Source organism: Astatotilapia calliptera, chromosome 12 (genome assembly GCF_900246225.1).
Source record: "Astatotilapia calliptera chromosome 12, fAstCal1.2, whole genome shotgun sequence".
NCBI lineage: Eukaryota > Metazoa > Chordata > Actinopteri > Cichliformes > Cichlidae > Astatotilapia > Astatotilapia calliptera.
This window is the reverse complement of record NC_039313.1, coordinates 16,712,348-16,724,967: the sequence shown is the minus strand read 5'-3', so window position 1 is coordinate 16,724,967 and position 12,620 is coordinate 16,712,348. Positions and strand designations below refer to the sequence as shown.

The window sequence follows — 12,620 nt, the reverse complement described above, 5'->3', positions numbered from 1 at the left end:
TGTCAGACCTCTTATTTTATTTTATACCAGCAGGCTTTTTTAATTTATTATTTAAAAAAAAAAAAAAAGCCTTTGAGAATGATAGTTTGTCCATAATACACCATACAATCACGGCCCTAACATAATGCATTAGTCATTTTACACATAATCAGCATTTGGCACATTGTGGATAAGTTTATGTAACACACAATTAGGAGTTTCAATGTATTGAACCTGCCACAAAAACAGCCCTACCAGCCCTTTTTTCTAGTCCACTTTTTCAAATTTTTATATAAATAATACATATCTTGCCTTTCCATTTCATCATATCTGAATGCACCTCTTTATGCCCTCTATTTGCAATGTTGTTTTTGCTTTTAAAAGCTTTCCTTGACATAAATAGGCAATTTGTGACTCTGAGTTCAGTGCCGGCTGCAAAATCATCATAGTTTGTGTCTGTAAGCAGTAGAGAAGTGTTGCTTTTTTTGAACATCCTTGTTTCTTATCTCCCTTCCTTGAAACCTGATTGTGGGATCATAGGGAGCCTAACCTTAGATCTTGTCCTCCAGTCACTGTTAAAGTTGAAATAAGGAGACAGGCACCACACAGAGTTTGAAACTTTTTAAGACTGCCTGGCAGTACCTCCATAACCTGCCTCACATAATAAACACAGACAGTTGGGTCAAGGAAGAAGTTAAAAGAGAAATGAAAAAAGGTTTGCAGCTTTGATTTTTTTTTAATCTAGCAAACATTTTTTGTGTGTTTTTTCTGTATTCAGTTTTGAGCTGCAAGCAGCAGACTTATGCCATTGTCAGAAACATGAATTATTTGAATTGAAGACCAAACTGAGAAGAAGGCTACTTATATGAATCACATATTATGAACAGAATGCTGTAAAGCATTTAATCTTTCTTATATTTAGTAGAGCTACAGTCCATCCATTGGGTATTGTGTCAGGAAAGGCACTGGGTAAAAAAATCAGCTTAATCATATTAATCAGCTGCTCTGTTATGGCAACTCCTTGTGAATGAGGCAGCAGCAGATAATTGTTTGAATTTGAGATTGATGATACTGTAACCAATACATTATCACCAATCTAAACAGGAAAATAGATGCATAGTTTTTAGATTAATAATATATATACATGTATTTATTAATATGTAATATAATATCAGGGCAAAGGATAAGCGGAAGCGAATGGATGGATAATATCAGGGCTTATTGGCATGTGTGTGCATATATAGGACACAAAAAAGCATTTGAATATCTTAATATCGGTCATGAACCTTCACCATTTAAACAAATAACATCATTCTTTCCTCCGCCCTACTCCCTTCTCATTCTCAGTTAGAAGACACTCACTGCTAGTACAAGAGTGCCAACAATAATTTAGCTATTAGTTGCATTAATTTTTATTTATTTAGGTTTTTGTTTTATTTTTTTTAGCTCATTTACAGAATGTCATATCAATCAGAGAAAGAATCCAATATCGAGTGGCTGTGTGAGGTGTTAATCGTGTCAGTGTTGGTGTGAAGGGGACTGCTTTCATACTAGTTTCAAATACAGATGTTGTTGTGCAACCATTGTTGTTTTCAAAGTGTAATCTTCCCTCTGTGGCTCTTATGCAAACCTGTTTCCACTGCTGAAATTTATTTGGTTTTTTTTGCCATCTGTAAGTTAAAATTGGGTTGCTTTGTCAGCTTTGAGTTATTTATTCTGCATATTGATTAGCAAGTCTCAGACTGGGTAAATGCAGGTAAAAATGCAGGGAGAGAGAAAGGGAAAGGGAAGGCTGTTTTTGAGAAAAATTCACAAATGTTACCTCAAATACTGCAGACTAGTACCCACTAGAGAAGTCTTTCTTAATTTTTAAGCTGTAAAATGGAAGTGCAATCTATAAAATATAGAGGATCTACACCTGGCATAATTATATTTCCTTCAGTCTTCAAGAATATGGGCTGGAAGACAAATATTCTTCTCTTCTCTTCTCTTCTCTTCTCTTCTCTTCTCTTCTCTTCTCTTCTCTTCTCTTCTCTTCTCTTCTCTTCTCTTCTCTTCTCTTCTCTTCTCTTCTCTTCTCTCATTTCCAGGAGATGAGTTCTACACAGAAATATAAAGGGGTCCACTTTGGCAACATGACAGGGAGGAGATCTGAGGAGAAGGTGGATGTGGGACCAGCTCCAGGACAATATGACCCCGAACTGTGAGTATCACATCATTGCTAGAAACAGTCCCATGGACAGCTAATTAACAATCCAGGCATGTAACTTCACATGCCTGGTTTTCTGTAAGTTTTCTGTAGGAACTCCTTAAGTTTGCAGTACCTATGGAGAGCCTTGCCAAACAACCATGTAGCATCATGTGCAGTTCTGAAATATTGATATTTAAATTGATTTGATGGCTAACCACCGGTGCATGGATTTGGAATTTATTTTCACAAATTCACATCTTGAAGCAAGGAGCTGAGAGGGTGGTTAGATAACACTCTACCCTGCATGGGATCTCAGATGTTCACTGCTCTTGAACTCTTACCAAGATGTGCGCTGAATAGAGAGGCTGCTCTTCCAAAGTGAAATATTACTTTGATCCTATAGCTGGAGCATTACAGTTGACATTTTTCAAATACCATTTCTATTGATGGCCACAGAGGATGGCGCTTACTAAGCACTTCTACATGGGTGGGCACACACTCAGCTCAGCTATTCATAAAGGAATTGACTTAGAAGAAAAAGAAGAAGCCCTTATTTGTCACGTTTCCTTTGCAGCACAGTGTAATTCTTTTGACTGTGCATCACCGTTGTTAGACAGCTGGTGTCAGCGATGATATGGTACATCTTTATCAGAAAGGGTTAGCAGCCTTGCTAAAGGGTTCAGCAGGTTAATTTTAGTGGTGGCTGGGGCTGAAACTCTGACCTTCTGATCAAACAGAACCCAAACCATTCGAGCATCATTGTCCCTTGGCAGCAGAAGTAATAAAAAGGAAGGTGGTTTACTGGTGCAGGTAGACATTAAAACATCCACACAGCCATGTCTGTGGCACACATGTGACTACTGGAAATGTTTAAAAATAACAGTATATTCAGTCTTTGCTCCTGTTACAGTTATTACAGGCATTTCATCCTTATGAGCTCCTTTACTCTGGATTATAACTTTCCACTCTTCTCCCCTGCTTCCCACTTTCTTTGCTTTGCTGTTCTCTTTCTATTTGTTTTTCCACTCCACATTTGTCTTTGCCACTCAGTCAGTATATTTTTTCCCCAATTCTCATTTTTTCTGTTTTATTTTGTATGCTTTTGAACACCTCCCCCTTTGTATATATTATACTTGTTTGCCTATGTTTTCTATTTTGAAAGACATTGTCATTGCCTCTTTTTCCTGTAGAGTCCCAGAAACACAGTACGAGAATGTGAACCTTCAAAAGGATCAGAGAGGTAGAGTTGAGCTTGCCATCCCTCGCTACCATGAACTTGTGTCCATGCAGGCAGAAAAGAAGGTGGGTTGGCATGACTTTGTATCCCTTTGATTCCATATATAAAGGTTTAAATCAATGATAAAAAAAAGCTTTAGAGGGCATGAATCAAGGTTAAACTCTGAGCTCACAATCTGTATGGGAACGGCTGATGCAGCCAAGGTGGCATTGATCACTACAGTAAATACAAGCCATATAATTTTTCCAATAAATGCATTAAAATGCTCACAAACACTGCCAACACAGTCAAGAGGTCTAGTTCAATGACTGGAATCAGCTGAGGTGACACCTAGCAAACACACAGCTCCCTCTGGTTGGCACCCATATGTCACATAGAGTGCTGATGCACATGATCTTGATTACTTTTATTTCTTAGTTCAGTTTAAACCTGTTTGTTATTAAAAAAGAAAGTGGGAATAAAGAGAAAAATTAGCCATAGAATCCAAAACATTTTTTTGCATCAAGCAAGTAAAGTTTTAAACTGAGCATCTGGGGATTGACTTGATTTTGGAGCCAACTTTAAGTGACAGGAGATTCACATTCTAAGTAACCCAAATGATTATTCTAAAGAGTGGCCATTCTGGTCACAAGTGCTAATTAAAATGTCAGCAAAATCCAGCACCTTCCAGTGCTATCACGCTGTTAGCCTAGTGGTGAACGCAGTAGCAGACATCAAGCAGACACAGAACATTTACTGAGTCACGTCTCTATTTACTTGGTTAACGTCAGTGCGATATTCACTCTCCTTTCATCTTTGTTTTTGGTCTTTACAGGTTTTTTGTAAAGACATCAGCTAAACTGACTCTTTAGCTGATGACTACTCCACTATGTTCACGAACTGGTCCCTCAGTCTTTTAGTTTTTGGACATGTATCTGTCAGTTAGTTTATAGGATCATTTTGGCTAAGAGAAGTTTCTTGTTGCTGCCACAAAATGACTGATCAAAGTAAAGCTGAAAAATAAAGCTGTGGCTTGTGAAAACAGTGGGCAAAACACTAACACACAAATGCTCTACAGAGCTGACAGCAACTAACTTATGCAGTATCATGAACAAGTATTTCTCCCCTTCCACATCCAGTTCCACTTACATGTTACCTGGCCCTGTGTGAAAAAGTAATTGCCCCTAAACCTAATAACTGGTTGTGCCACCTTTGCTAGCAAGAACTGCAATGAAGCATTTGCAGCAACTGACAGTGATTTATTTCTCATCACTTTTGGAGGGCATGTTTAAGGTCATGCCAAATCATCTCAAATTTGAATTTAAGTCCAGACTTTTTTTTTTTTTTTGGTTTATTGTCCAGCTGCATCTATCTATCTCAAGTGCTCTTGAGCTTCAAGGTAGAAACTGATGACTGGACATTTGATTTCAGGATTTTCTTGTAGAGAGCAGAACAGCTCCATCAACTATGGCAAGTCGTCCTGAAGCAGCAAAGCAGTCCTAGACCATGATGCAACCACCATCATGTTTGTCTGTTGGTACGATGTTCTTTTTGTGAAATGTTGCATTAGTTTTACACCAGATTTAACAGGACTCAGACCTTCCAGAGAGTTTGGCTTTTGTCTCATCAGTCCACAGAATATTTTCCCAATAGTCTCTGCAATCATCAGGATGTTTTTTGGCAAATGTGAGACGAAGCTTTGTGTTGTTTTTGGTCAGGAGTGGTGTTCTCCTTGGTTTAAAGTTTTCTCCATTTGTAGTTAGTTTTTCACATGGGGCGAGGTAGGTTTTTCACAGCACTGTAGTTATTTGAGCTATTGCTGTATGAATTATTAGCCAACATAGTACAATACAGCACAAGAATAATGTTGAATTATGCTTTTGTAAAACAAAGACTTGAATGTGTCCATTCAATTATTAAATAATCTTGCTCAGTTATGCTCAATAATAGACATTGAAGTCACTGGCTTAATTTTATTTGTGTTACTTATATATTTTATGATATTTTCTCATATTTGTTTCAGTAGTCTTACTCTAAAATCAGAAAAAATAACAAGACAGCAGAACCTGCTATTTTTAAGGCACTAACCAACCTTGGAACTAAAAAGACTGAGGAAAAACAAGCTTGAGCACACAAAGTGAGCTGTGCTACAAGCTGAGGCAGGAAACTTACTAACAGCACTGTCACACTGTGTTTTTTTTTTCTCCCTGAGAATGCTGCATGCTGACCACAAATAAATCTAATCACACTTAATTATAAAAATGATCTCTGTGTTATGGTCCTTTTGTAAGTACCATTTAATGTAAAGCCATCATAATCACATTATGATTGAAAAATGAGCACTGCCTCTGACCCCGCCTAATGAGTCCTCTAACCTTCTGTTTGAGCATGTCATGTTATTATTTAATTACACTAAAATACAATGTATATGGTAGTACCTTTCAACAACAGGCCTTTGATTAACAGGTAACTAACGTGTGATTTTTACATGGAGAACCGGGTAAATATGTTGGATTCCTAATGGATTTTTCTAAGCTGAAAGACAGTTCACTAGTTCATCTCATAGGGGGCAGTAAAACACAAGCTTTTACTACAGACTAATATATTGGAAGTGGATGAGTAGAGGGTAGTTATTCACCTGCATATGAACTTGACTGTGCTGGCAGAGTAATGCTCTGTGATGCCTTATTTTACCGATCGGTGGGTTAGAGAGGGCGAGGTGAAGGCTGGAGTTCATGAAAAAAGGTAAATGCACCGTTTAGGTTTTTTTTGTTGTCATTTATGCTTTTCCCATTACTTGTTTTCCTTTTGTCTCTCACAGCCTCTTATTGCTGTTTTACTTCTCTTCACTTTTCTTTATCTATATTTAACCGTTAAACAGTTTGTTTAAACACGTACCTTCAATTTACCTGAAATTTCTCACTGACTTTACTGTCTGTGTATTTTTTGTGTGTTCTATATGTTGTATTTGGACCCCCAACCATGTTGGTTGCACCTCCATCCGTCATCATTAGTATCTCACATGTCAACCCATATGTACTCCCACACATACATACACTGACCAGATGGGTCATTTCCCACAGTGGGGACACTCAGGACAAACACCTTTACTTCCTGGAGATCAGCAGACAGTCTGCCTCTAATGGCTCGGGGCTGCTGGTGTCCTATAGACTTTAAGAGTCTGTGTGCAGGATTTACCCATTAAATAGACATTCTGACATAGCTAGGGCAATATCTGAGCAAACCACTTTAAGATACCATTACAGTGTGCATCCCTGCAAACACAAGAAAAACAGATAAAGTTGTACCCGTGCAGTGTCTGATATAACCCTGGATATACAAATTACACTGTCAGTTCACCTTTAAAATGCTGTGAATATCATGTTAATGTTATCACGGGTGGTGATATTATGTTTGCAGCATGTGATATATTTAGAAACAGGGAAGCAGCACAGCTCCCAGGGGGGAAGAAGGAAGAATTCTTGGCAGGAAGTTTAACTTACAGGATTACCTACCTCTAAAACTGTAAATTGAGCCTATTGGGCATGCAATATATTCATTTAAATGCGTTTTAATTATAATATGTGTGTTGGGACAGAAAGGCATTGTTATCTTTGTAAAAAAAATTAAGAATGTCTATATACTGTATGGTTTGATTTAAAACTGTATCAACAAAGACACTATACAAAAGCTTAAAGTTCTGTTTAATTCAATTTTATGTAAATACAGCCAAATCACAACCACGGTCTCCTCAAAGTACTTTATACTGTAAGGCAAAGACCCTAAAATAATAGAGAAGTTGTATAAAGTTGGCGTGGCTGTAGAGCAGGTCATCTACTAATCGGAAGGTTGATGGTTTTATCCCTGGCTACTCCAGACAGCATGGCAGATATCTTTGGGCAACCCTTGAGCTGCTCTCTGATGCATCCATCGGAGTGTGAAAGTTAGACAGAAAGCATTTAAGCTTAGGGGGGGGGGGGGGGGGGGGGGGAAGTGCTTGTATGAATGGGAGAATGAGGTCTGTTATATAAAGTGCTTTGAGTGCTCAGGTAGAATACAGTTTTTCTTGAACACTTGGCAATAACTTGCATGCAGAAACCTTTACACAGAGTTCCTTTCTCTCAAGTTACACATGTATTTTACTGGATTTGATTTTAACCAGCCAGCTTTGAAGACTCTTTTTGAGCACATATGCAAATGTATTTGCATATGCAATGATGAAATAAAAGCATTGTAAATCTCTTCAGAAAGTCTTTGCAAACCAAATTCTTATGAATGACAAAACAGGCACATATCTTCTTATCATTATTAAATGTGGAAAAAATGTTATAGGTATGTGCTGCAAATCAGTAAAACAGGTTTCCTAAGAAAATGGTGGCAGTCTTACTGTACGTGAAGCACACCGTGGCAAATTTGATTAAGAGGAAAGGAAATAAGAGGGCAATATAGTCATTGTTCATTAATAGACTCTGAGCTGTCCTATGGCATGGGGAAGGTCCAGAGGTTCACTGAGCTTCCCCCTCACAGTGCTAACAATGGCCAAAGAATTCTGTGATGTTTTACTGCAGAACTAGTTAAACCACCTGCAGCAGAGAAACCTTGTTGTTTTCCAACCGACAGAAAAATGCCCAGCTCTGTATCAGGCAGCGTCGAAATGTGCGTAGGTGTGATTGTAAGAAAGTGTCCAGGTTTTCTTAGCCTCTCACTGTCAGCCTCTCTGTGAGTGCTGTTTGCTGCTTTGCCAGATGCAATGATTGCTGCCTCAAAATTACGTAGTCTTCTTAAGTTGGCGTATGACATGACTATTACAGCTCGGTCTCACAAAAGCACAAACACTGTGCACACTTAATGCTGATTGTTTTTTCTGCTCTGTTTCTTTACATAAATGACTTAATTGGAGAGCAGAGAAAGAAAAGGGCTTTTTCCTGTATGTATTCACAAGTTACTCATCATTAGCTGCATTTTTTTTCTCTGCTCTTTTTCCGTTCGATCTTCTTAATATTTCAGCCTCATCTCCTTGCCAGTGAGTGCTCATCATTCATAAGAGATACAGGAAAGCGCAATCTCAGAAACTCTGTCCTTGCATCCTATCCTCTGTTTCTTTCACTTCCTCAGCTTTTCTCCTGTTTTTCTTATTGACACAGCTACACGAAAGGTGATATCAGCAAATCATTTAAATGCATCCCGATAAATTTCACCTTTGATGTACTGTAAATTTCACTTTCTGTTTCCCAACAGGGAGTTCCTGGTCCAGGCCAGTATCACATCAGAAGTCAGTTTGAGAAACCTGTTGAGCCTGGCGGCCTGCCGAAATTCTCTTGTACCTTCCTCTCAAAAACTGAGGTACAGTCCAGACAGGTCTGTGGTAACCTATGTTGGTTTCAGGATAATATGGTATATTTCAGTTTTATGTATTGGTTTTCGTGTTGCTGTTGCATTGATTTTATGTCAGTTCATTTATTTGTATCTTACTGGGCAGTATTGCAATAACTTTGTAATCCCTCAGTCTTGTCTTAGTGTTTCTTTAGTGTTCTCCTCCTGTCTTCTTACACTCACCTTTATGTTCTGCCCTTAGGATCTTCCATGTTAGGTCTGCCATGGTTCCATGTCTGTTTGTTTTCATGCTCTGTGTCTCCTGCTCTCTCTCTCTATCTTATCCCAGTTATGTCTTGGGGTTTTGTCTCCCTTACCTGTTCCCATGTTCTTCTTGTGTTTCGTCCTTGTCTTCCTGCCTGTTGTGTTCTCTCGTGTTTATTTATCCCTGTCCTAGTGTCAAGCATGTGTGTCCTTGTCTGAGTCTTGCTGTGCATGCTACTTCCTGTTTTATTTTGTCAGTCCCTCATCTGATGTGCATGGTTTTTAGTTTTGCTTCCATTGTCTCGTTATGTGCAAATTTCTTCCTGCTGTGTTCCCATGTATTTCCACTTCTCTGATCATCCCACATTGTGTATATTGTGTACTCTGTTTTCCTTGGTCCTTTGTGAGAGCATCTGTTTACCTCTCATGTGTTTCTATATTCCAAGGCTTCCAGGTTTCTAGTGTTTAATTTCCCAGTTTAGCTTTCTAGTTTAGTAATTTGTTTGGTTTTCTCACGTTTGTATTAGTTTTTGTCTATCAGCCTAAATAAACGGCTTGCCTTCACTTAGCTCCTGTGTCCATGCAACTGCATTTGGGTCCTCTCCTCTGGTCTGCACGATCTGACAGATTTAGATTAAATGCAAGAATGCTTCTATAATTTCTCTACTTTTAATTTTATGTAAAAATAAATCATTATTATTAACATCTATTAATTAAACCTCTGTTTGTATCAGAGTTATAACCCCCATTAGCTACTGTACTACAGTTAGGTATTTATATAGTAGTTAGCTGTCTCCTAGCAACTGCAGCAAGTGTCTAGTTGACATGATATTGATTGTAAGATAGAATATGAATAAAGGGGTTGGTGACACACCTTTATATTTTATCATTTTCAAAGAGGAACTGTTACGGTCATTTTGCAAATCCATAAATTTATTCTTAGACTCCAAATCTTTATCTATTTTATACTGCGCCATAGTACAACCTCTCAGTTCATCCACTGTCTGAGACAACTCCCTCCTAATCTGAATTCTTTTCATGTAGTCAGTCCCATTATAAGCTATATATAGCACTAGACAGTACTACACCAGGTACAGTCCTAAAGTGTTTCTTCTTTTCTCAAACCAGTGGTCTCATAGCTCTGAGTCTGATGACAGGCTGAAATATATGATGGCTTGGACATAATCTACAGGAATCAAATATATTCAATTTACTGTACAATATCTCAAAGGAGATTGCTTTTTAATATGAAATACTTTCAGATCAGTTACAGATCCACAACACTGAGCCCTTCTTGGCTTGTTTAATTGATGTGCTGGGATGCGAGGGATTCTTCAGATAGGGGTGAAGATGAGTTTATTAAGAGGCTCAGAGGAGCGAAGATGAAGGACGTGAAAATGTGTAGTTTCACGTTTCAAGAATAGCTGTCTTCTCCTCTTCCGTGGCACTGGCCCACAGATCTAGTCCTGTGAAATTCTCAGACTGATTTCATTATCGCTCTGACACACGTGATAGTGCATGTTCTCACACATAATTACGAATTCGGATTGTGTGTATATTAGGTGCAGTCAGATTCAGATTCAAGTTGCTGCTGATATGCAAGTACAGTTGGGATATACACACACATGCATAAACACATTCCAAAAACTACCTTTATTAGATCTAAAACGTAAAAGTTTTACTGGTGAAAACGGCCAATGCTAGATTCTTGGATGTATTTTATGCATGTGTGTGCATGCATGGGTGTGTGTGTGTCACAGTTTGCTATGACCTAATTTCCTCGACCACATGCTGTGTTGGTGCATCAACCCTGTGATGTCGTCACTGACACCCACCAAGAAGCGTGTGTGTGTGTGCGTGCATGTGTCACAAGTCATCTTCAGTGAAGTACTGAGAGCGACAGTTTTCTTAGATCTTCGTCTCACTGTGAGTCCGGTTCCATCTGACACTGTTATCCTGTGGAGGGATGGAAAGGAAACGAGGAAAGGAGGGAGGGGTGAAAGAAGCAAGAGAGGCAAGGATAAAAGAGGAACAGTTGGAATCTTCCAGTTCTCATCTCTCCTCCCTTTGACTTCCCAATTTTCCAATATCAAAGCATCAATCTGACACATTGTGAAAACATGGATTTTATTTGGTCTCACTTTTCCAGTCGTCCAGTCCCTTTATTTATTTACTCGTTGTCTGATCGCTTGTAAGACCTTTCTGTGTGCTATACTTAATGCGTTTCTGTATTTGTCCCCATGTTTTTGTTTGGTTGCTTCTCCCCATACCCTCATTAAAAAAAAATAAAAATACAACCTAATTTTTTGAATTTGATGGTAAATAATCACTAAGATGTGAAAATGAAAAGTTTTGGGACTCTGTACACAACAAACCAAAAGGTAGATGAAGAAAATATGTAAATTAAATTCATCCACCATCCTCTTCAAGGTGGTCTCTGCATACATACCTCTGGACGACTTCCCGTGATCCAACGTTTATGATAAGTATAATCAGTGGTTATGACACAGACAGCAAACAGCAGTCTTCAGCGAAGGAGTTCACAATCTTTAAGCCCTAAAGTGTCTCATGAGATCAGGAATGCAGACAGGAGATTGCCTGTCATTTTTCGACATTTATGAGGCTTTGCTCCATGAATTCATGTGAATTCAGATGTGTGACAACCTTGAAGGGTAGAACAGCTAAATTTAAATCAGGTGCCTTTTATTGGTTGAGCCACAAAACTTTTTGATCGCTCCTCATATAATCCACACATTTTAATAAAAATCACGGTCTGTGGATTGCGTGATTTTATTTATTTTTTATTTATAGATGATAATGCTTGAATAAGCATAGAGCCGTGAAGCTCTCACAAAATCCTAAAAGGAGCTTAGAAATGTTTCTGCAGCTGATGCTGTGCAGAGACAACCTGAGAACATAAAAAATGAATTTCATGTATGCGTCAGTATAGAGTGTTTAAGAAGACATCGCGTTTGTCATCTGATATTTGAATACAAATGGAAAATGGTAGCTAAGCTATGAAGATAACATTATCTAGCAGATGCTATTGTTTGTGATCTAGATGTGATTTAGTACAAACCGTGATGTTCCTTACTCCCTTAGTGTTGATGTGGCCTAGAAACAAAGCCTTGAGTTTAATGTGCAGCACACTGATAGTATTTAAAGTTGTGGTCAGAAATTTACATACACTCATCATGGGCATGTATATCATGGTAATTTCTGCCTTTTAATGATTTCTTTTGAACTGTTGTTTTTCCTGTGTAATTGTACAGTATACATCTTTATTTATCTTACTCTGGCTGGATATTTGACCTCTCTTCTTGATACAGTATTCTTAGGATTGAAAGACCCCATCAAACATTACTCTTGTCAGTGAGGCCAAATAGCTCAATCTGTCTCGTCTGACGATAAAACCTTCCTCCATTTGGCTCGTCCACGTGTGCAGTTGCAGCTTTCAGCTGAGGTTTTGATTTTCTTTCTTTCTTTGTTGGCACCATCTTGGTCCACGGCAATCAAAAACTCACTTCACTGTGAATAGTGACACTGTTAATGACCAGTTAATGACCAACTTGAGCCTTATTGGTTTCTGAAATCTGCACCAATTTCTTTTTGTCTGTGGGTGACACACCTTGGGTCTTCTTCCAGACCCAAAGTGTG

At 38.4% G+C, this 12,620-nt stretch overlaps 1 protein-coding gene across 4 annotated transcripts in view; it reads left to right on the top strand.

Annotated features, from left to right (window-relative positions):
• The window catches only part of stpg2 (sperm-tail PG-rich repeat containing 2), a 61,162-nt gene that overhangs the window by 6,117 nt on the left and 42,425 nt on the right, over nucleotides 1-12,620 (top strand). For 3 of the 4 annotated variants that reach the window (XM_026187195.1, XM_026187197.1, XM_026187198.1), the window contains exons 6-8: nucleotides 2,070-2,182; nucleotides 3,361-3,472; nucleotides 8,625-8,744. In XM_026187195.1, coding sequence (XP_026042980.1) covers nucleotides 2,070-2,182; nucleotides 3,361-3,472; nucleotides 8,625-8,744 — 345 coding nt within the window. The remainder of the gene's footprint in view (nucleotides 1-2,069; nucleotides 2,183-3,360; nucleotides 3,473-8,624; nucleotides 8,745-12,620) is intronic. The other variant, XM_026187196.1, reaches the window with a different exon arrangement.